This window comes from Ptychodera flava, chromosome 13, assembly GCF_041260155.1.
Source record: "Ptychodera flava strain L36383 chromosome 13, AS_Pfla_20210202, whole genome shotgun sequence".
Taxonomy (NCBI): Eukaryota; Metazoa; Hemichordata; class Enteropneusta; family Ptychoderidae; genus Ptychodera; species Ptychodera flava.
Window position 1 is genome coordinate 31,215,194 of NC_091940.1, and position 24,817 is coordinate 31,240,010.

The 24,817-nt window shown below is 36.7% G+C and overlaps 2 protein-coding genes across 2 annotated transcripts in view; one reads left to right on the top strand and one right to left on the bottom strand.

The window, feature by feature from the left end:
- Nucleotides 1-5,597: 5,597 nt before the first annotated feature.
- Nucleotides 5,598-11,305, bottom strand: LOC139148148 (uncharacterized). Its single transcript, XM_070719458.1, has 2 exons — nt 11,098-11,305; nt 5,598-6,530 (listed from the first exon to the last, which is right to left on the bottom strand). The coding sequence occupies exons 1-2, from the start codon at nt 11,234-11,236 to the stop codon at nt 6,310-6,312; spliced, it is 360 nt and encodes a 119-aa protein (XP_070575559.1). The 5' UTR covers nt 11,237-11,305; the 3' UTR covers nt 5,598-6,309.
- Nucleotides 11,306-18,632: 7,327 nt separating this feature from the next.
- LOC139148149 (hydrocephalus-inducing protein homolog) overlaps nt 18,633-24,817 on the top strand; it is a 74,922-nt gene continuing 68,737 nt past the window's right edge. Inside the window, 2 exon segments of the mRNA XM_070719459.1 lie at nt 18,633-18,757; nt 20,427-20,613. Coding sequence (XP_070575560.1) covers nt 20,482-20,613 — 132 coding nt within the window. The 5' untranslated portion in view covers nt 18,633-18,757; nt 20,427-20,481.

Sequence of the window (24,817 nt, forward strand, 5' to 3'; positions counted from 1 at the left end):
AACGTAATAACAAGTATGACATTTAGAAATAGCAATTTCAGTCGAAATTTCTGTTAACTTCTGTAATTCATGTTATTTTCAAAGAGGTACCCCAGGAGAGGAAGTGATTATTGATTTCCGTGTTTGCGCCATTGGCGAATTCGGAAATCCTAAAGCTACGTATTCTAGAAAATTCTCGCTCGTTAAATCAAGATTAAGCATTACAGGTTACCTCAAACTTTCACTTCTGGTACCAATGTTGGATGTTTTGGCCATGTTATGGTGCATTGAAACACTTCATTTGAGCTAAGACAAACAACCGATGTGAAATTTTCTAAATTTTATGGCAAAAAACCCTTAAACGGTTGATTTGTTTCTCTGACGTCGCAACAGACGGAGAGGCTTGATTAATAATAGCTTTCGGGGCACATTATCACTCTTTTTAGAGTTGGTCCTGTTTCATTTAGTCGAGATTACGGAGATATCTTCACTTTGGGGCATTCAATTACAGGTAACCTCACACTTTCACTTCTGGTACCAATTTTGGACGTTTTGGCCATGTTATGGTGCATCGAAAGACTTAATTTGAGCAACGTGCATTAAGTCTGTGCTTGCATATCTTCAGTCATAGACTCAATAACTGGCTCCAATTAGTTTGAAAATGCGGTAGTTCCATAGGCTGGCTTATATGGTTATATGGTTAGTGATACACTGATCTCGAAGGATATATTTCTGTATTTCAAGGTTTATTTATTTATTTATTTATTTATTTATTTATTTATGAACCAACAGGTTGCCCCAATTACAGGTTCATTTCATAAAGGAAAGAGAAAAGATAAAAATGACGAAGAAAAACAAGAAAATCTAACACGACAAAAATGGACAATGAAAACAAAATATAATCTAACATAAGAAAAACACAAGTAAAAAAAGATTACACCGTGTATATATCAGCCAATAGCTGAAGTAAATTGTGTCTAAAAGTAACACAATTACCAAAAATGTCTAAATGTTAAATATACTCAATATATACTCAACATACTCAACTCAAATGAAGTGTTTCAATGCACCATAAAAATCTTAAAATTTGTCTAAGGTTGATGATCTCTCTTGTTAGGTAATGTTAAGATCCCAGGAAGTTCTATAATTGCTCCCCGATAGATAAAATACTTATGCCGTTACTAAATGTGTCAGTAGTGGATAAACGTTTCGAATTTCGATTATTTTAACACCACCAGTAAACCTGATACTTTGTCAAGTGATGTTATTGATGGTACACTGTTATAAGATAACTACGTCTGATCTCCAACATTATACCCCAATGCTTAACGTAGATCTTATAAATTAATAAAGTCGCTTAAAATTAGTTAGCAATACCTATAAATTCTGTATTCTCTACACAATATTTTCATTGTCACTTTCAAAGCTGACTCTTACGCAAATTTTTTTTCCGATTTTGCGACGAAATTGGTTAATCTTCATCAATGAATATAAAAGTAAATGCATACAATGATCCACTGATTGTAACGTCCGCTCACTTTTGTCTTCTCTACGATGTTGATTAGTCCACACAGATTACAACCAATGCATAGTGGAGAGGTTGTTTGATCATAGTTTGATCCTTCCTGCAATACTCATATATTGCGGTACAGTTATTACTTTGGCTATACATCCCTTGCTCATGCTTCAATCTATAACACGAATTTTTGTAATCAATTTACAGGGTGATTTCTGAATGCTCATTCATTCAATTCAACATGTATTTGGTCACGCGGTATAAAGAGAAGGGGCTTTGAGAAGAATGTTGAAGTACAGTAATTTGTGTGTTTTTTGTTGTTTGTTATCATGTTGTTTGATATTTTTGGGTTTTTAATCACCGGCTCCCGACAGCTATATGCTTTGATACAGTAATTCAGCAATTTCCAAATTGTGCATTTGTAAGTACTTTTCGATCCCGACACCAAAGTAAATATTAGCGAGTAGAAACATGCAGAGCGATCTATAGTTTTGTCGTGATTCAATCAAGAATAAGAATAAGAATGCGCCGCGTCAACCGACGAGTGAAAATATAGAACTGAATTTGTTCATTGAATACGGAACCATAGCCAGGCCTCACGAGCCAGCCGCTGCTACATCACAGTATCGCTCAATGAGAAAACCAGTGATATTAGCTGAGAGTGAATGAATGAAGTTGAGAGTGAGAGGCTGAGAATGAGTGACTGAGGCTGAGAGTGAGAGACTGGGTATCATATTGTCTCTCCATTTATACAGCACTGTCATATTTCTATAAATCTATAATTCTGATGGTATTTCGTAGCGCCATTTTTGTCACAGTCGCAGTTGAGTGGTAATGCACAGGATACCGCATCCGCGGAGGCTAATCAAAAGAAAATTTGACATGATTTTTAAAAAGAGAATCAATACGCTTGTATTTAACCGGGGGATAAAAATGGCATTTGGACAAAGTTTATGGTTCATTTGATCCTCAAAACACTTGTGCATGGACACTCCGCTAATTTCAAAGTACATGCATACCTACATAAACATCCTTTATAATTTCTCATTAATATTCACAAGGATTTTTGTGATAAATGGAGAATGGAAGTAAATTTAGAGAAGACAAAGATTGTTATCTTTCGCAAGGGTGGCCGACAGACAAGTCGTGAAAATGGTTCTTCGGTGATACCGTAATTGAAGTTGTGTCATATTATAAATATTTAGGATTGTTACTGTCCTGTAGAAACATCTTGTCTAAAGCTGTAGCTACGTTAGCTGTGCAAGCCAGTAAAGCTATGAATCTATTATCATGTGCCAGCAAGAAAATTAATAACTTTACACTAAAACACACTTTAAGGTTTTTGATTAAATGATTTTGCAAATTTTAATTTACGGTTCAGAAATTTGGGGCTTTCAATACTACGACACAATCGAGAAAATTCAAAGAAAATGATATAGGAGATTGCTCACTGTATCATGTCGTGTTGCAAATGAAGCAGTAGTTGGAGAATGTGGCCGACCACCATTGTTTGTTTCTACTAATGCGTAGGTGCATCAGTTACTGGCTCAAATTATTAGAAATGCCTCCTGATAGATTACCACGACAAGCCTACAATATGTTATGTAATTTAGACAACATGGGACGACGCACTTGGGCAACATCCATCAAAAACATTTTATTTTCTTACGGATTTTGCTACGCTTGGGTCGCCCAGGAAGTTTTGGAGAAGTGTAGAACGTAATTCAAAATTTATTCATTACAGATCCTGATATAGAAACTCTCAGCCAATCATAGACGTTTAGTTTATCCAATCAGACTTTGGTATGTTTCCCGCTCAAATTACTTTGCTACTTTTCCTGATGTTTTCTCCAGCGTTCATGGTCGACGTCACGAGGTAGGATAGGAACTTGCCACGCTTCTAGTTTAGCATGTGTTCAGAGAGAGCTCTTGCTGATGCTTCATAGCATGGCTGGACAAGCCTTGCTACTCTGGTGTTACTAGTTATTGTTGTGGATTCGAATTGTAATAAACCAACCTTGGTTTTTACATTGAACCGAATCACTCGCTTCTGTTTCGACGTCAGTTTAACTCGAACCAACCCCGGGGGATTCTCATCGTCACTTTACTCCCCCACAGAAGTCGGCAAGTAGCAAATGTTTTTTCCTTCCTTTACCACAAGAGTCACAGATCTCTGCAAACAAGATTAGTTGGTCCATGCTATGAATAAGCCAAAACTGCGCGTACCTATGTAACTTTTAAGAGTTTAATAATACCTGAAAAATATGTATCGCTTAATTGTAACTACAAATATATTCAAGTTTTTGCTCGCTTCCGATGTTCGTCACTTCCTCTTGCAATAGAGGAAGGGCGACATTATGGTATCGATCCTAGACATAGATTCTGTACTTTATGCAATTTACGCAATGTTGAAGATGAATACCATTTTCTATTAATCTGTCCATTGTACACCGGGCCGATTTAACAATTGAATATCTGCCACAGGAGGGTTTTACTGAGCCGAACTTTGATAAATTCAAGAGACTTGTAAGTTCTATAGACTCACGCGTTTAAGCAGTTTTGTGTATAATACCTAAAATGATCTATGCAATGAATTTTATCTGTATGAATACAAATGTACCAAAGTTTTCAAAAATATTGTAAATACAGATCACGGGACTGTATACCGGACTGAACTGACTTTGGTACAATTGGGGAATGTATCACTGGTGTTGATTTGTACTCGACATCCACCCAGCAATGGTTTTCTTAAGGGGTCTCCCTACTAGCTTTATGGAGCAACAAGACTCCTTATAATAATGGTGATTTGTAAGATTATTCAGTTTTGCCCAGTGTTCTAAAGTGTTGACTCTATCCTAACTGTAATCATTCGCCCAGGTGCCGTCTTTCTCCTCCGGTTCGTCCTGTTGAGTCATGTATACAATCTTTGGCGACCCAGTTCTGTGCCGGCACTTCGTCGTCCGGCTCAACTTTCTTCCTCTTAGAAAAAGTATAATGTGTTCTTATATAGCACATATCCACAAGTTGTGCTCGAGGCGTTTTACTATTATTTTGTTACCCTTGGTCACTGGACCTAATTTGATAGCCTAGTTTCTATACAAATAGGTGCAGGTTTCGAGATGGACTAGTAGCTCTTGGGAAATGGATTAGGGTGCCGACACGCAATTTTTTTCGCGTTATAAACTTGTTTCGAGTTTCCTGAATATTTTGATTGACATTCATGTGAATATTTTGTTTACCAAACGGTTATAAGAGCAATTTTTATAACGTTTTGCTCCGCAGGGTGCGTATGTTTTAAACTTTTGACAATCTCATCCAGGATATAATGGTCCATCCCTAATCCTGGTTTTAGAATATTCTTGTTCCTGGAATCACCTCTGAAACATTCACCGACTTGTCATTGGACTGATATCATTTTTACTGAACGCTTTCTGCTTCTCTGTCTGTTAATGCACGTGTACTCGAATCCTTTTTATGTTTACCATACTATAAGCTGTAACTTTCGTGGACTTTCATTATATAGTTCTTGTTCTTATTGTTATTGTTCTTGTCTTATTCTCATTGAAAAAAATCATGCAGGGTACTCTTGAACAACGCTGGGCGTAATCTTCCAAACGAGAGCAATCAGGTTTCGCTAGGCGTCTTGTCCATAATTTGTAAACATAGGCCCTTGTGAGATCATGTTGATTTGTAAACCTGTTCAGAGTGGACCCAGTGTACACCATTTCGACACCGCTGGTATGTCCGATGTCATTGCCGGCAGAATTTCATTTGCCAACAACTATATTTCATAGTGTACGAAATGTGTTGCTTTGTAAAATGCCAACACTTTCAATATCTGCATATTTGAAGTAGAAGAAGGATACATCACGTGTTCGCAAAAACAACAAATAATGAAAATGTCTACAGTTATAGTTCCATTTTTCTTTGTGTTCAATACATTACAATACTTGTATCATTTCATCAATCTGATATCATTTTCTTTATATTTTACTTTTCTCAATTCAATTTTAAACTCAACATTTTAATCTGAATTCAATTTTGCCTTTTCAATAACGTTCTTGTGAGACTCTGTATCAGACACAGATGCTATGCTTGAGAATTCAGTAGAATTGTATTTTATTTTCAGATATATCAGATGCATACAGTGGTGGTTGAAATTACTATCTAAGTCAAATACTGGTATTGCAAAACACTCGTATTCACTCTTAGTTAGAGACGCTCAACTGGAAAAAACAAATTGGGCGTGGCACATCAGAAATATACTGTATAGGTATGGCCTGGATATTTATGGAGTGATCAAGGTGTGGCTAACTAACAAAGGTTTATGGCATTGTTCAGGGATACACTGAGAGACGACTAGAGTCAAGAAGAGCGGAAACACTTCCAGCACTATAGTCGATTACATTTCTTCTGTGAAATTAAAACAACAAAGGTCCTGAAAATTACACTTTTTATTGAATGTTACAGTAAACAAACGTCATAAAGTGATTTCTTAGATACGATGTTAAAACCATAAAACTTGTGCAAGCACAGAAACTCGACGTAGCATAGTCAGCCCCACGATTACTGCCTGTGGTCATAGCAAGGGTTTAGATAGGCGTGAAAGAAAACTCTTAGGGACAAACTTGTGCCCCAGTGGATATTAAGATACCAACATCAAGTAAATTTAGATATTTTGTTACATCAAATAATACTGGACAATAATACAGAACATCTACAGTATCTTGATTAAATTTTCCATTGACTACGGTTAAGTAAGAGCCGATTTGCAGGATCAGAATTTCTACATTCATCTAAGTAGAAGACTCTTTCTAATTAAGATTGAAGATGTCAGCATGATAGTAGTATAGGCCGTCGACTTTCTTTAAGACGGTCAGATATTTTCCAGTACCAATACAAGTGCCATCTTCCTTGAGCTGTTTGAAATTGGCGACTTCGTATGCATACTCTCCATTCACCACAAACTCTTCAGTCTTCACGTCAAGTTTAGCAATTCCATTGGTCTTCATCCCAGCAAACAATTCTTCAACAGCTGCAAAAGAAAGAAATTTCATTAGCACAGGAAGCCACACATTTTTGCCTTTTTCAGAAAATGTCGTCCGATGACAATACTGAGTAATGGCTTAACGATGTATGAATCTATTAAATAATACTCATATTTAACAATAAGACATCGCCAAATCTATAGTTTATACCTGCAGGTATGGGTTTCATTGCTTCTGGCCATCTGACAAAGTTCAACCATAATTCGACATATTTGTTGAGTGAGAAACGAAGGGAGCATTCCTTTTTTACGGGGAAGGGTTGGGGAAATCAGGGGGGTTGACTTTTACAAAACCGTTTTTTTTTGGGGGGGGGTCAAATTTTACAATCAATGATTTAAGGGTTGTCAAATTTTACGAAGGTATTTATTTAGTTATGGCAAAGAAACAACAGAATTTACCAAAAAGTATATGAAGCAGAATACGTACATGGCTTTATTCTGTCTGAACAAGTAATAAAAAGCAGAAAAGAGCACTTTTGTTCAAAATAATAAAATGTTCAAGTTGACCATGAGAAATGTATCATGCATGTTCACGATAGAACATTTATCACAATTTGAATAGTGGGAAAAATAGCTCAAATTTATGAAAATGTGGTGTTATATGAAGTGTTTGCAAACATTTTTGGACTTTGTAATTACATACATTAAAACAACCAGGATTAACAAATATAGATAGAAACACTAATGAAACAAGTGCTTGTTAATCAGTTATTCTTACGAGTCACTTTGACTTACTGTAAGGTTCACAGAGGTAAACTGCATCTCAGTTTCTTACTACTCGGTTCTGATGAGTTACTTTGATTAATGAATAGTAAGTCAGTCTGTTTTCTGTCAACTATCATTCACCAGTAAGAGGACAATGGTGTGCCAGTGACTGTGTATAACATAAGATTGCGACCATGTAGATGCTCCTATGTTTTGTATCAAAGTATAAAGTTGGGGGATAGATTACAAAATGTAAAAAAAAGGCTTTATTTTGAAACAATATACTGCACACATTTTTTAATTTTCTTCAGAGTAACTTGTTTGATAGTAATAAAAATGCAAATGAAGACAGAATGAGCTTTGAATGGATATGTGTACAAGAATTTTGACTTTTGAAATTTCACTGAAATGTTGATTCATTATAAATTGTAGTCTATGAGGAAATTATGAATAATTTTTTCCAATATAAAGCTAGCTAAATCTGTGTATTTATAAACACTTGATAATTGATATTCATGTACTTGATTAGACTAGGGTGGTTACAAGTGCATGTGTGTGCAAGAAATTCGATTTTGGATTTTCATCGAAATGTTGATTCACTATAAATTATAGGCTATGAGGAAACTGTGAATATTTTTTTTATCAACACAAAACTAGCTAAATCTGTGCTTTTATAAATGTTTGACAATTGATATAAATGTCGGTGATAGAATTGGGTGCTTGAAAAAGCAGGTGTGAACAACAAATATGATCTTGGAATTTCACTCAAGTGATTATTTGTAAAGGTTAAAAGTATTCTATGGAAGTTCAAAGGTCAAACGAGGAATTATATGTCAATTAAGATGTTATTGATACGATCTGTGACACGCAAGGGGAGGGTCACTGTTTTCTTGCGCATGAAAATTGGGGATGGTCACTCATTTTGTTGCAAACACTTTTGAAGTGTCACTATTTTTCACCCGAGGGCCTTTGCGTTCAAAGGGTAAATCAATCAGATCAGATGAAAATTGCGGGGGGGGGGGTGGGTTCACATTCTACAATTGATGAATAAAGGGGGTCAGATTTTAGAAATTTAATTTGGAGGGGTCGCTTTTTACATGTTATTTGTAACTTTAAGTTCAATCGACCCCCCTCCCCGTAAAAAACGAGTGCTCCCTAAGTCATTAAAATAATGACTAGGTTTCAAGTACCCTATGAGCAGTAATCCATAAGTGGTATCGCCACAAACTGAAGATGTCATACCTGCCATAGTATAGACCGGGAGTATAGACAAAGCACTGTAGTCCATAATGGAGGCAGTAAATGCAATGTATTGTGAGTTCCACTTCTGGATTTTTTGAAATGTTCAAAATTGTAATGAGAGCAAAGCACTGAGAATGAACGGTTCATTAGGGAAAATAATTTTCATTTTTCCTGATTAAAGGTCGGTGTTTTGTATATTCACGCGTTCATCAATGATGTCTGGTCATATGCGAGACGGGACGATTGAAATTCGTTCTTGTGATTTACGATTGGCTCTCATTTTAGACCCTGGTTTACAGTGGAATTAATACCCCCATTTTAGACCAAGTTGCTGAAATACTAGCAGTGGAAAAGCAGCTGTCTGTGGCTGGGTTGGCGGCGTCTATGCGGGTCATCAAAAAGTCAACATCGAAATAACTAGTGAACAAAAGACATATAAAAACAAAATATACAATCAAACGTTTTAAAAAATCAAAGACACAGACAAAGACAAAAAAGTATACAGCAAACAAGACTTACAAAGACCTGTCCGAGAGCGGCGCCGTATAGATGCAGCCGACCCCGCCACAGACACCTGCGTTTCCACAGCTACTAAAATACCCAACCCATTGGGCGGTACGTATACATATTGGCAAGTAATGGAACTCTTCCCCCCCCCACCTGTCGGGGGTCATATTTTTGTTGATCAGAACATGCTCATTGGTCAACCGCGCCAATAGGGAGCCTTCAGTAATTAGAGGGTGGGCCGGGGGAATGGGGGGTCACTTTTTAGAAAACTGTCCAAGGGGGAGGGTCGCTTTTTGTTAGCCTACCTTAGGGAGGGTCACTTTTAACAGAAGATGATTTTACGGCCAAACCTTTGACAGTCCATGTTATATTTCCTGAATAGGAAATACATTGATTCTATTAAATAAAATACATACACATTATCGACAAGCTTCTCATGCAGAAAAGATGTAGTGGTATCGTACATTAAACACTTGAATAGTTAAAACTGATGAAAGACAAGAGACAAAAACATATGGGACAGGTGGCAAAGTGTATGTCAATTATCAAATGTCTATAAATGCACAGATATTGTTAGTCTTATGTTTTACTTTGGAAAAATGTCAATAGTACTCTCATGGACTACCACGTATAGTGAATCAACATTTCGGTGAAATTTCAAAATCAAATTTCTTGCACACACATTTGTAACCACCCTTGTCTAATCAAGTACATTAGTATCAATAATCAAGAGTACATAACTACACAGATTTACCTAAATTTGTATTGGAAAAAAATTAATCATAGTTTCCTCATAGACTGCCATGTATAGTGAATCAACATTTCGGTCAAATTCCAAAATCCAATTTCTTACACACATCCACTTGTAACTACCCTAATCAAGCATACATAATTACACAGAATTTCCTAGTTTTGTATTTGAAAAAATATTCATAGTTTCCTCATAGACAACCATGTATAGTCAACATTTTGGATGAAATCGAAAACTCTAAGTTCTCATATTACCCCTGCCCACCCCCTCTGTGATTACTGAAGGCTCCCTTAAATCAACTTACATGAATGGGCCAAACAACAGACGATAACCTAGAACCGTCATTGATGTCCCCGATGTTGTTTACTGAACAACTGCGCGCGAGAAAATAAATTTTGAGACTTCACATTACTTTTCGAAAGAAAATTAGTGAAACACAACACCGTGATTCAAAACGGGCCTAACGAGGTAGATAGCCATGTTTTCGATCATCTGTCCAACGGAGGAGATACAGCGACCTTTATCATAGGAGTAAATTAGGTTATGTTTAAGACACGGAGAGGGGACTTGCGTTTGGCATTGGCCACCTTCTCTTTTGTAAACGCAGGCACAATACTTGACACGCCAGGGACTGGCATGTAACCCGTACCTATTCAGTGATTTTTCTAGGTCATGTTTAGCGGAAAGGAAACTCAGTCCTGATGAATAGTAAAACTGATTTTAATAACAATATTAATTCCATACTCCATAATTATGATATTTGGCCTGAGGTAGTACGCCTTCGCAATTGAAAGTCTTATATGTTTTGCTCAAACTTCCCATGGAGAACTTTAAACCACTCCCCTCCGAAAACATAACAACTCAGAGGTGACTGTGTAAAATTTGGTACTAGAGAAGCAAATTACCAAATAATCACTATTTTAATACCGAAATTTGAAATTCGAAATGGCCACCATCCGTGTGTTAACTTTTTTGGAGGAAAATATTCGATTTTCACAAACACAATCCGATAAAAAAATGACTCACTCCATGAGCTTCAAAATGAGTCCCCACAAAGTGGTAGACCAAAACAGTATTGTTTTGAGAGTCCCGAGGCGCATCCCCACTCAAATATATTTTGACTAACACAATGCATGCCTAACAATCCTGTGCCACGACAATGGGGTGGGCTGTTGAAAGAAAGTAATAAAACCAACTCGCCAGCCGCCAAGTACACAAAGCATTGCCAAGGTTGACTTGTTTACACTCATAAAAAAGGTGTGTTAAAGTATCATATAGATAGAAGATTTTACCTCCATGTTGCTTAAGCCCATTACACACGACTGTGTAACAATCAATATATGTTCTTACCTTTGCGACCAATCGTGCTCTCCATACCAGGGGCCATCATCTTGCAATCTTCAGTGTACAGCTCAGACAGTGACTTCATATCGCTTGATTCGTAAAACTTGGCGAACTTCACACTGGGAATGGATTTCTCGTCGGACATGGTGCTTTATCTGTTGTGCGGAGTTTGTGACGTGCTGCCTTGAGTGAGTGTCGGATATAAATAACCTTATACATCAAACGTCCTTATTGCATGCATTTACCTCTGTTATTCTTGCTGTTGACTGGCAGACCGTAACGGTCGCAACTAACAAGGTCCCAAAAGACAAAGTCTGGTCCTTGACATTCACCAAACGTGATGCGGCGACGCGGTTTTCGTTCTTGTCGTTTTTCCTTTTTTCTTCTTTTTTATTCCTAACAATGCTGGTTTGGCACTATTGATGTAAGAGCTATTGTCTTTTATCGCTGCCTGCATGATGATTGCATTTTTGGACAATGCAAACAGGGGTGTCAAGGGTATAGCTGTACTGATGAGTACGTAACCCCTAGACTTGGTTCAAGTCTGTGATTTGTGAATGTTTGAGTGGAGTGAACGCAATGATTTGTATTCTGCTTTCATGTGAAACGCGCGCGTGAGTGGACGCGATGAGTAGGGTGAACGCGATGAGTGGAGTGAACGCTATGCAGCGGAGTTTCACCCGGAATCACAGAAACTAACTCACTACTGCGCAGACTCAAACTCGACGCATTCAATAGCTGGGAAAACCTGGCGTGAGCTGCCAAATTCCGGATAGGTTTGTACGAAATAGGAGAGACACAAGAGAAACTATTATAAATGATTTTATTTTTTTTAATTCACCGACTTGAACCAAGTCTAGTAACCCCCGGCAAAAAAGCCACAACGTACGGGTTCTAAAATGACGCATGCGTTGACCAGAGACGATATTGTTTCATCTGTATGAATACAAATGTACCAAAGTTTTCAATATACAGATCAAGGGACTGTACATCTAGGACTACACTGACTTTGATACAGTCGGAGAATGTATAACTGGTATTGTGGTATACTCAATATTCATTACGAAAACCAGTTGCTTTTATTAAAGGGTCTCCAAGCCTTGTGGAGCAGCTGGACTCCCTAGAATTATGGGGATTTGTCAAAGTACCAAGATCTTGAAAATTAATTTTTTATTAAATGTTACAGTAAACAAATGTCACAACGCGCTCTCTCAAAAGCATAAAACTTGTGCAAGTACAGAAACTGGACGTAGCACATTCAGTCCCGCGACTACTGCCTGTGGTCGTAGCAAGAGTTTAGGTAGGCGTGAAAGAAAACTTAAGGACAAACAAGATACCTACATCAAGTAAATTTAGTACTTTCTTATATCTAATAATACTGGATAATAATACAGAACATCAACAGTACCTCGATTAAATTTTGCATTGACTACGGTTAAGTAAGAGTCAAGTTGCAGGATCAGAATTTCTACATTCATCTTAGCAGAATACTCTTTGTTATTGGAATTGAAGGCGTTAGCATGATAATAGTATAGGCCGTCGACTTCTTTAAGACGGTCAGATATTTTCCAGTACCAATACAAGTGCCATCTTCTTTGAGCTGTTTGAAATTCGGCGACTTTGTATGCATACTCTCCATTCACCACAAACTCTTCAGTCTTCACGTCAAGGTTAGCAATTCCCTTAGCCTTCATCCAATCAAATAATTCTTCAACAGCTGCAGAAGACGCAATTTCATTAGCACAGGAAGCCACATATTTTTGCCTTTTTCAGAAAATGTCATCCAATGACATAACTGAGTAACGGCTTACCGATGTATGAATCTATTAAAAAATAGTCATCGTTGACAATAAGACATCACCAAGTCTATACAGTAGTTTATACCCGCAGGATGGGTTTCATTCCTTCTGGCCATTTGGCAAAGTCAAACCGTAATTCAACCTATTTGTTGTGTGTGAGAAACGAAGGGATCATTCTTTTTAACGGGGAGGAGGGTCGTTAGGAATCCGGGGGTTGACTTTTACAAAATCGTTTGTAGGGGTCAAATTTTACAATCAGTGATTTAGAGGGCTGTCAAATTTACGAAGGTCTGTTTGGAGTGAGGGCAAAAACAATAGAATTTACCAAAAAGAATGTGAAACAGAAGACTTACCTGACTTTATTCTGTCTGAACTGGTAATAACAAGCAGAAAAGAGCACTTTTGTTCAAAAAATAAAATTTGACCAAGAGAAATGTATCTGCCATGTTCACGATAAAACTTTTATAACAGATGAATAATGGGAGAATAGCTCAAATTTATGAAAATATGGTGTTATATGAAGTGTTTGCAAACATTTTTTGGACTTTGGAATTACATACATTAAAACAACCAGGATTAACAAATATAAATAGAAACACTAATGAAACAAGTGCTTGTTAATCAGTTATTCTTACGAGTCACTTTGACTTACTGTAAGGTTCACAGAGATAAACTGCATCTCAGGTTCGTAATACTCGGTTCTGATGAGTCACTTTGATTGATGGATAGTAAGCCAGTCTCTTTTCTGTCAACTATCATTCACCGGTTCAGAGGACAATAATGTGCCAGTGACTAATTTAACATAAGATTGGGACCGTGTAGATGCTCCTATTTTTTGTCTCAAAGTATAAAGTTGGGCGTAGATTACAAAATGAGAAAAACAGCTTTACTTTTAACGTATTGCACACATTTTTTTAGTTTCATTAGAGTAACTTGTTTGATAGTAATAAAATGCAATTGAAGACAGAATAAGCTTTGAATGCATATTTGTACAAAAAAAATTGATTTGTGGAATTTCACTGAAATGTTGATTCATTATAAATTGTAGTCCATGAGGGAAATATGAGCATTTTGTTTTCAAATATAAAGCTAGCTGTATCTGTGTATTTGTAAACACTTGATAATTGATATTATGTAAATGATTAGACTAGGTTGGTTACAACTGCATGTGTGTGCCAGAAATATGATTTTGGAATTTCATCGAGACGTTAATTCACTATAAAATATATAGGCTATGAGGAAACTGTGAATAATGTTTTCATATACAAAACTAGCTAACTCTGTGCTTTTATAAATGTTTGAGGAATTATATGTCAATTAAGATATTATTGATACTATACGTGACACGCAAGGGGAGGGTCACTGTTTTCGCGCATTAAAATTGGGGATGACCGCTCTCCCTCTTGCAAACACTTATGAAGTGTCACAATTTTACTTGCAAAGGGCAATCAAAATCAAGATGAAAATTGTGGGGTTTACATTTTCCAATCGATGAATTAGGGGGTAGGGTCAAATTTTAGAAGTTTAATTTGGAGGGGGTCGCTTTTTACATTTTATTTGTAACTTAAGTTCCACCGACCCCTCCCCCGTAAAAAATGAATGTTCCCTACGTCATCAAAATAATGACATGGTTCCAAAGTATGAGCAGTAATCAAGACGTGGTATCGCCACAAACTGAAGACGTCATACCTGCCACAGTATAGACAAAGCACAGTTGTCCATAATGGTGGCACTAAATGCACTGTTTTGTAAGTTCCACTTCTAGATTTTTTGAAGTGTTGAAAATTGTAATGAGAGCAAAGCACTTAGAATGGAAGGTTCTTTTAAGGTTCATCACTGGAAAAGCAGCTGTCTGTGGCTCGGTCTGCTGCGTCTATGCGTGTCATGAAAAGGTCAACCCGCCACGGCGGGGTTGACCTTATGATGATGATGATGATGATGATGATGATGATGATGATATTTTTATTATTATTTATTTATTACTCTCGATAACGCCATAGGTTTTTTACAATAAACCTCTTTTCATAGAGGTCGATACACATAACCTCACTAGGAAATCAAGGTTATAAAAGTCGAGGTTTCGAAAGTTACTGATACGAAATACTTGTTCGTGGATTCTGTATCAATTTATCGCCTAGAATTAAAGTAGTCTTTGATTATTTTTTTTTGCAAGTGCGAACTTCTTTGGCCATCTGACAAAGGCAAACTATAACATTCAAAATATTTGTGTGTGAGAAACTAAGTCATTAAAATAATGCCTAGATTTTTAAATGCCCATGACCAGTAATCCAGAAGTGTATCGCCACACGAAAATAGGAAATCGGTAAATGGCAGATGCCGCAAAGTACCATCCGCACAAGGGTTTTTACCAATTTCTCATAATTTCACGGGCGTTGAAAAACTGTTCACTTCGAAAAGAACTAAAAACCGCTTCATCAACATGAAAACACGTTTAAGAATATATTTTAGCCTAATGTCTATTTTCCATTTCAATGAATATATTGGAATATCGACTGGCCGCAAAGTGCAGCGGATTAATTTGCAGTTTGCTTTTCAACATGGCATTTGGCCATATGGACATCGATAAACTGAAATGTGATTTGGCAAAAGACTTTTTGAAAGTTACCTATCTCTCACCATTTAACTTGAGGCAAAATCTAATATATTTGGAAAAAGGCCAAATGCGCTTCATCTACTCGCCTAAAATATTTGAAATTTGATAATTACCCTTCATTTCATTTTCTGATTGAATCCTAATTTAGAAAATGGACTGGCCGCAAAGTACCATGGATTCCACTGATCCATTTTCAAAGCCAAGTTTCGATTTTAAAAAGAGAATTAATTTCTTTTCCCGCCCGTTTCCCGCCATACAAACACCCTTTTCACGAAAAGTTTTACAAATCTGTGCAGTTTCAGACATGTTTAATCTGAGGGATTGCTGATTTAGTTGTTGGACTTCGAAGGGCACAAAAACTCTTTTAAAGAAAATGTTGTTCTGTTATGTCATGTGTTGAACAGATAAGTGAGAAAACATAAACAATGAAATACACAAAGTGTCGCTCATGAGATATTGTTTTCAAATAGCAAAGATTTAAGATAGAAAACGGCTAGGGAACATTCAAATTATCATAAGGCGCTTTAGATAACACTTTTTGTTTGCCGGCCGTGTGCTGGTAGGTTTTCAGGGAAAATTAAAAAAATAAACACAATGTTAACACTTATACAAATAAAAATATTTTTTTTCTAAAGGAATCCAATTGAGCTTATGTTAATACATGTGTTAATTGTCTGTGTTTGTTTTTTCCCCTGGCTGGGTGCAAGGTTTATCGAAAATCAAAGGACGACAAACAAATAATTTTCTTTAAATGGCTTAATTTCTTTTGGTCTGCTACTAGTACTTGTGTGGGCAAACAGTGAAGGAGTGGAGTAAATGAAGTTTTCTCCTTACATCTTTGTAAAAATCAAACAGTTAATTTTACCTCTAAAGTTAACACAGGGTAGTGTACGTGGTCATTTTTAATTTAAAGAAAACCAACACATGTCAGACAGTTTGTTTCTCTTATCTCAAACTTGACAACATCTTATTTTATTTTATCATATATATATATATATATATATATATATATATATATATATATATATATATATATATATATATATATGTATATATTTATATATATATATATATATATATATATATATATATATATATATATATATATATATATATTTGTATATACCATACCTCAACCTCTTAATTCACAGAAATTCCCGAGTGCAGCAATGATGATGAATGCTTCAACGGTGGCACCTGTATAGAAGGCGTCTTTTTCGATTACTGCGTATGCCCCGAGGGTTTCACTGGGTATCAATGTGAGACAGGTAATGGAGATTTCTGACCATAAGGCTGAGTGGAAATTATGAAATGTTGGGGACCGTCGTGTATTACTTTGTGACGTAATTCTAGCTTGAGCGGGAGATGATCTGCTGATGACGAAATGAATGAATAAAAATCAATCTTGCTTTCTTATTCATGTATAAACTAGAAAATCGTCAAGACTGACATACGCCGTGGTCAGTATACAAAGATGTTTTACCATTAAAAATTAGTGTCTAGAATTGTAAATATTGAAATTTAAATACTTAAACAAAAGTATGGTTTATTTTTAAATTTAGATCATAAAAAGCTTTTGCTGGAAGCATTCCACTGCTCCAAAATTGCAAAACACTCCTATTCACTCTTAGTCAGACAAGCTCAACACTGGAGAAAATAAATTGGGCGTGACACATCAGAAAACATACTGTATAGGTATGGCGTGGGTATGTATAGAGTAATCAAGGTGTGGGCAACGAACAAAGGTTTATGGCATTGTTCAAGGACAGACTGAGAGGCAATTGGCGTCAAGAAGAGCGGGAAACACTTCTAGCACTACCATGTCAGTAGAAGACTACCTCCATGCTTTATCCCATTCCACACGACTGTGCAACGATCAATATGTGTTTTCTTACCTTTGCGACCAATCGTGCTCTCCGTACCAGGGGCAATCATCTTGCAATCTTCAGAGTACAGCTCAGAGAGTGACTTCATATCGCATAATTCGTAAAACTTGGCGAACTTCACATTGGGATTGGATTTCTCGTCGGACGTTATAGTGCCTTTTTAAACGCTTATCAGTGGTGCGAAGTTTGTGACGTGCTGCGTCGAGTGAGTGTTGGATATTTCATGAAGGTGACTTTTAGATTTAAGCCTCCTTTTTGCATTTATTAACCCCTGCAAGTCGCATTGTTGACTGGCAGACTGCAACGGTCCCATCTAGCAACGAATTCTCCCCCTTCGTCCTAAGAAGGAAGAACCGAAATAGAGGATATCACTCCTTTATTTTCACGGCTGATAAAACCTAGAAAAACTCGTTACATAGAATCTTACGTCGTTTTAAGTTTCCTGCCATGTACGTATTTTTTGCGAGAGACAGAAAAATATAGCTCACTAGTTTTCATTTTTGTTTATTCATTTATTTATTCATCGCGACCCCTTTAAAACATGGACTCACTAAAACAATAAAAGCAACAAATTACATAACACACTGACAAATTAGACAATGAAATTAAAAGGCATAGATGATAAACCAGTTGTTCATGAAAAAAAACAAAACAAACAAACATAACTAAATAAAATTGGAGTACCGTTATCAGAACGTTTAATGATACGAAGGTGTTGGTGAACTATGCTATGATAAATTAAGCAGTTTGTTCGTAAGTAGTCTATGATTTGTCATTATGTTATTGGCAGATTTGTCCAGGTCCAACACAACTTTTTTAGATTCTGTTCTTTCCAGCATTGATGTTATTCAAGTGATTAAAGAAAGTTTTGTGTAAACCGGAGCTGTCCATATCGCAGTCTCTCATTTTATTCAAGTTTCTTAATTTTTAGTCTACACCACTGCTTTCTGTGCTGTATGTCTGCATGCTTTTAGTGTGAATTTACCTGTGTCCAGATAGTGGCAGTTCAACGTCCACCACTTCTGTATTTACGATGGTTAGAGCGCCGCCAGTGTTTGGAGTGAAAGATTAATGTGGAATTTCGGCACCAATCGGAAATGTTCGGCCATGACGCTTTATCCACACGCTGTAACGACTATTCTGATTGGCTGAAATATTGGTAATTAAACATGATATCTCATTATATCCAATGAAAAGCCCTTTTATATAGTGGAACAGCTCAGCCTCATCGTAGACTCCATGACAACATCGAAGCTCTATTTTCAAAAACAAGATGGCGACGTGCTGCTCGGCTGAATTCGAAATGTGGTAATTCGGTTATTTTTGCCAAAACAGCAGGACACACTGCGAAGATTTTGATGCGAGAGGTAAGAATGGTTTCCAAATGCACGCTCTGCTGATTGCAAAGAGACGTATTTCTTTGCAGACACCCATTATGCGTAAAGTGACGTTCGTTCTACTGCAAGAACACGGTCGCTAGGTGATCGTGATTGTCTATTTTTACACAATATTCTTTTCGAACCAACCGCCATTCATAGCATTTCAATCTATACTTTGGTTGGATCCACGAGGTTATCAACTTAGATCCACAGAAATGGGTTCGAAAAAAATTATGTTGACATGTAATGTTGGTGGTTACAAAGCGTACTATTTTTGCATGGATCAAAATTAAACAGTACTGGATTCAAATTCAAGTAACAGCTATCTGTATATGTTATACATAAGGAATTCCATAAAAGTAAAGAGTTTTGTTGAATTTTAATCACACTTTTTATTGATAAAGTAAAGGCACTTGTAGTTAAGGCTAGCTTGTAAAATTGTAGCCCTGCATACAGTGCTGTGTGTAAATGTGTTCTCCGGCGTTATAATAATACGGCCTCCCGTGTGGTGCAAGGCCCTGAGACGTCGGGAACACACGGCATCGTACGCACGGCTATTAACATCAAAGTTCTAGCGTCCAACTCCTTTACTACTAACATTACAAAGAAACTTACAGAACCTCCATTTTCGCTTAATGACTATGTTGCTAAAAAGTTATATATCACAATTACGTGCATCCTTGGTTTCACAAGCTTAGTCGCGGAATTGAGTAACCTACATGGCTGCAGCAACACTAAATTTCGGATTTGAGTATTCTCATGGACTTCTTTGTGAATACTAGATCAGTTCGTCTACCTTTGCAGTCAGTTCTAAAAATATTGTTGTACTGCAGTAGACTCAAACATGTCGTACGGAAGAATGTGATTTTTATTTGTTTACCTTTTAACGCTTTGCTGTGTTACATAAGAATTGAGTTTGATATTTTTTTACCTCCATGATCAAACCTATTTCAAAATTTGTAATTATCAAATGGAAACCACGCACCTTGGCCAAACACACAAGATATTGACAGTGACGGTTGACAGCAATTTATGAGGACATTAAGTTCTTTATGTTAGTGGTTGATAGGCATTTAATTTGATAGAGAACTAACATTTCTTTATAGAAACATAGGCACTGGTCTCTAGCAGGAGTGAACTAAATCTCATTTAAGTTATTAAAGAAGATACATGCATCAGCTACAGGCAGTTTTTTACTGTTTTTATGATACTTTTCATGTGTATTTTGATTGTATTTTCATTTGTGCTTTCATGTAATTGTTTTCTGTGATGATGATGGCTGTATGTATCATCATTCGGAAAACGGTGAAAAATAGTTCCTGCATGCCTCTTATCACATATAGAATTTTGTGTGAGTGAGTAACAGATTAGTTTTCAGAAGATACATATGGCATTTGCAGTGAGGAGAGTTTGGTACAGAATGATTTTCCAGTCAGCTAGGAGAATTTTATTTTTCTTAAAAGTTAAAATGAAGTTGTGCTCCATGTTAAATGGTTTAAAAGTTTCTAAGGGAGAGTTTGTGAGGTTTAAGGTAAAGAATATTTTGTTTTCAAACAACATGGAAGTTTTTATTCTGTTCTTATGGGAGGTGTCTGTCAAAGAGATTAAACTGACTCCATATTCTGTGCTGTTGTTCTTTCTGTTAACATTTGTGTAGGTGACATACCTCAAGTACATTTACACCTAGTTAGCAGGAAAAAAAAATTGGAAAAATGCCTACTGGATTTGAAAAGAAAAGTGTGAAGCGGTCAACAGACTGTGGAGACACACCTGCCTATGCGAGCAAAATCTCTGCACCGAAGAACCCTAAACTGATCAGAGAAAGGGTACCACCCAAAATCAAGGTGAGTGTCTTTCTTGTTAATCAGACTAAATGGCTAACCAGGACCAAGGTCCTATTACACTGCAACTTGCAATATCTCAATTTGTGCTTCCACCAGACATTTTCAATTTCATGGTGCTCTATACCAAGATATAAAATGTGATTCTGTGTAACTTGTATGGACAAGTGAAAGATATATATCTGGCAATTTTTCAGTTAATATGAAAAAAAAAAAAAAAAAAAAAAAAAAAAAAAAAAAAAAAAAAAAAAAAAAAAAAAATATATATATTATATATATATATATATTTAAAAACTATCCACTGTTGATTGACCAATCAGAGTGCTCAATTCAGGGTGTTTTATTTACACGTAAAGCCCTGGTCACCAAATTCCAGAAACGAATGACAGCGCCGTAGTAAAGTACTGTCCAATCAAAAGTGAACATGTCATATTCTGTAGACATCTGGTACGTTTTAATATTCAAATTTGGTAATACAGCGGAAACCAGCTGCAACACAAAATCTGCTGTGCCCTAGGGCATTTATATAATGTGCCCTAGGGCATTTATAGGATGTTCCATTACATTGGAAGGCTATTTCACAAATAAAAGTTTAATTCATATCCTAAACATGTTACATTGACAAAGGGGACGGTTGACGTAAACACATTGAAAACGAAAATATATCAGTTAGGGGCGATAGTTTTTAAGTCGGATAAAACCCTCATACTCGGGCTTTATCCTATACATATTTATATATATATATATATATATATATATATATATATATATATATATATATATATATATATATATATCAGGGTTCGAAATTTATTTTTTTGTTTGGTGGTCAAGTTTGACCACCAGATTCAAATTTTGGTGGTCAATTGCAAAATTTGGTGGTCAAAAAAATTGATCATATCAGAGAGTAAATCTTGTGGAGGTTGGGGTCCATGGGGTTGAATAGTGGGGTGTACATGCTGTTTTGAAACCATTTCACCATGCTGCTACACATGTTAGGTATGTATGTTGGATGCCCAGTAAATCCACTGGAAAATTTTCAGTCATTTACAGATCAACTTGACTGCTGCATGAGTGACTGACTGACTGGTTATATGCAAAGGACTTGAGTTACAGATTTTAAGTTTTGACAGAATTACTGTGTAATAAAGAATGACAATTACTGCTGATAACATGACAATTATTGCATTTTTTTGGATTATTATGAAGTTTTGTAAGAGTTTTGTACATTGATCTGTGTCACTTAAATGACTAGACGAAATTTGCTAGGAGATGTTATTCAACGTTTGCAGACTTTATCACAATAATCATAGCAGTAAACAGTAAAACAAAGAGAGACATTGTCTATCCAAAGGAACACTCAGTTGAGTAGTGGAGTGGGGTTGAAGGACTGACATTGAACCACAATGGAGGGACTGTGATTGAACAGACAAGACATGTACCAGTGTTTCATCTAGGATGCTACACCAGGGGGGGACTGGTCCCCCTCTGCAGGAATTTTTGAGGGGGATTTTAAAATTTTTTGGGGGATTTAACTAAAACATATAATCACGGCTTTACAGGTAAGTTTTAATGTTGCAATGATGTCACTTGTGATGCCCATACTACAAGCCATAAATCACTTGCTTACACAATCCAAGATGCTGGCTGCAAAAACCATCCTATATAAGATATTTTCAAAAGTCAACAAATTTGAGTATCTCTGTTGTGAATGTATGTAGAGCTTAGAAGAGTGGCGGTTGGCTCATTAATATTAATAAGCATTAATATTCCTGGAAAAAATTGTAGCGTAATTTGTATGCTACAATATTCTGTACATATGTTTGTTAGCAGCTGGCCATTTCCACTGTACATGAACCTTCAAGGGATTTTTTCATTTTTAAATGATTATGAACTGTGTGCACTTACACAAAGCAAGAAAAAATCTTTAGTAGTTATAAAGGAATGTTTTCCTATCTTCTGAAAAAATAACATATATTTGTTTGTCACGTTTTTACTGTGCTTATATCATCCCTAACCACCGTAGAGTTTGGATCAAGATTGCCCTATACAAACCAGTTAGCTGTATTTTCTAGTGACCTAGCTGGTCTTGTAGTCTTGTGCGCAGACTCAGTAGAGTTAAAACGAACAACTTAGGAGGTCTCTGTCTGCCGTGTTCTGAATGTGGAGTTTCTCGATGTCAGATTCGCTCCAATTGCTTTTTGTCAGTCATTTTAAAGTACGAAAATAACAAACAGAAAGGTTTGTTGTCACCAACAGTTAACTTTAGGGTTATTTGCCCGAAAAGTAAGTGAATGTATTTTCACTGAATTCAAAAAACGGCCCCCTTAATTGACACTACAGCTTGCTTGTGACTCTCATTGCATGCAATCCCGTCACAGTGCCTATGCCATTCACTGAACTGAAAACGTTTCTGTAACAGTAAAGTCCAATTTCCGAGTCAATTTTTGCTACCAGAATTATTTTCATAGTGTTACAGACATTCATACTATGCACAACAGTTTGTCTCCTGTTCTCGATCGTACTGAGGTAATGAGACAAGGGCAATGAACTTTGTCAACGTAACTCTCCATGGGCTGACAGGCTTTCATATGCAAAATCAGTATACCGAAAGTACAAAAAGTATCAAAATCGAACTAAAATTAGTTCCTTTCATGTAAATGTTCTTGCTACACTATACAATGCCTGTTGCCAAAGTATTAACAGGTGCTGATAATGGGTCAAAAGTATCGAAGTGTGACACCCATGATATTTGATATGCCATTCCAGCCAGCTCAGTGCAGTGCGCGATGGGTCGCCCCTTCTACGTACGGCGCGCAGCACACGAAAGAGGGGAATCGCGCAATCGCGCATCCTAGATGAAACACTGAGGTACTACTTAAACTGCTAAAATATCTATCTCTGGGGACAATATATTGTTTCTGGATACTCCTAGCAATAAACTGTGAGAGGCATGTAAGATTTACAGCTCTGCAGTGCACTATTGTGACCTCCAAAAACTTGGTGGTCAAGATTGACCACCCAAAATAGAATCTGGTGGTCCAAATGAGATAATTGGTGGTCTTTTGACGCATGACCACCGGGTATTTCGAACCCTGTATATACATATTATATATATATATATATATATATATTATATATATATATATATATATATATATATATATATTATATACCGGGTATTTCGAACCCTGTATATATATATATATATATATATATATATATATTATATTATATATATATATATATTATATATATATATATATATATATATATATATATATATATATATATATGTTTTCTTTTTTTTCATATTAAATGAAAAATTGCCAGAACTGAATTGTCATGTTCAAATTTCACATAACTATATCATGGCTTACTCCTAATAACATACAGATTATCGTAAAAAAATCCCCATGTTATAAGGGCCGTTCACATTAGCCAAAAAAGACTAGGCCCTTGTCCTAGCCAGGTTCGTGGCCGACCAAAAAAACAGGTGTGAACGGTTCTGGCCGGCCACTGTCCGGACAATTTCTGTCCTAGTCGAGAGGGGTGGTTTGTGGCCGACCCAGGTCTCTGGCCGAGCAGTAAACAGCGTATGTGAACGCGTTTTGTCCGACTCAGGTCCCAGTTGACGCCCTCTGTAGTTGACATGCAGTGTAGTCTTTGACCTATTCGACGATTCAGTATCATTTTAGACATGGCGAGTCGAGGAGTCAACTGGGCTACGGAAGAAATCAAGTGTCTTTTAGGCATTTGGAACGAAGATATGGTGAAAAATCTGATGGACGGCACGTCAAGGGATTGAATCGCCTACAATATCATCTCACAGCGCTTGTAATAAAGGGAAAGCGGCTGCACACATCGCCTACACTATTTTTTCGTTCTCTGTGTTTGTGTTTGATTTTGTGTGTTTGGCTATTGGTGTAGATATAAGCCATGGCGAGACGTAGCCGTAATCTGGCTGTCGAATGACAGGGTGATTCTTTGACCCCGGCCTTTGACGCTACGTTTCGAAACCAGTGTGTGGTTTCTTCCTCAGTCGCTTTTCTTTGGAGATTGCTCTCCTTAGATTTATGTTTCACTGTTCGTGGTTCGTGGTTCGCGATAATTGTTGGTACACCCAAGCCCCAATATACTTAGGGAAACCGCTGGGAATATACCTACATCGCAAAGAGATTAGCTGGCAGCACTATCGCTATATGCA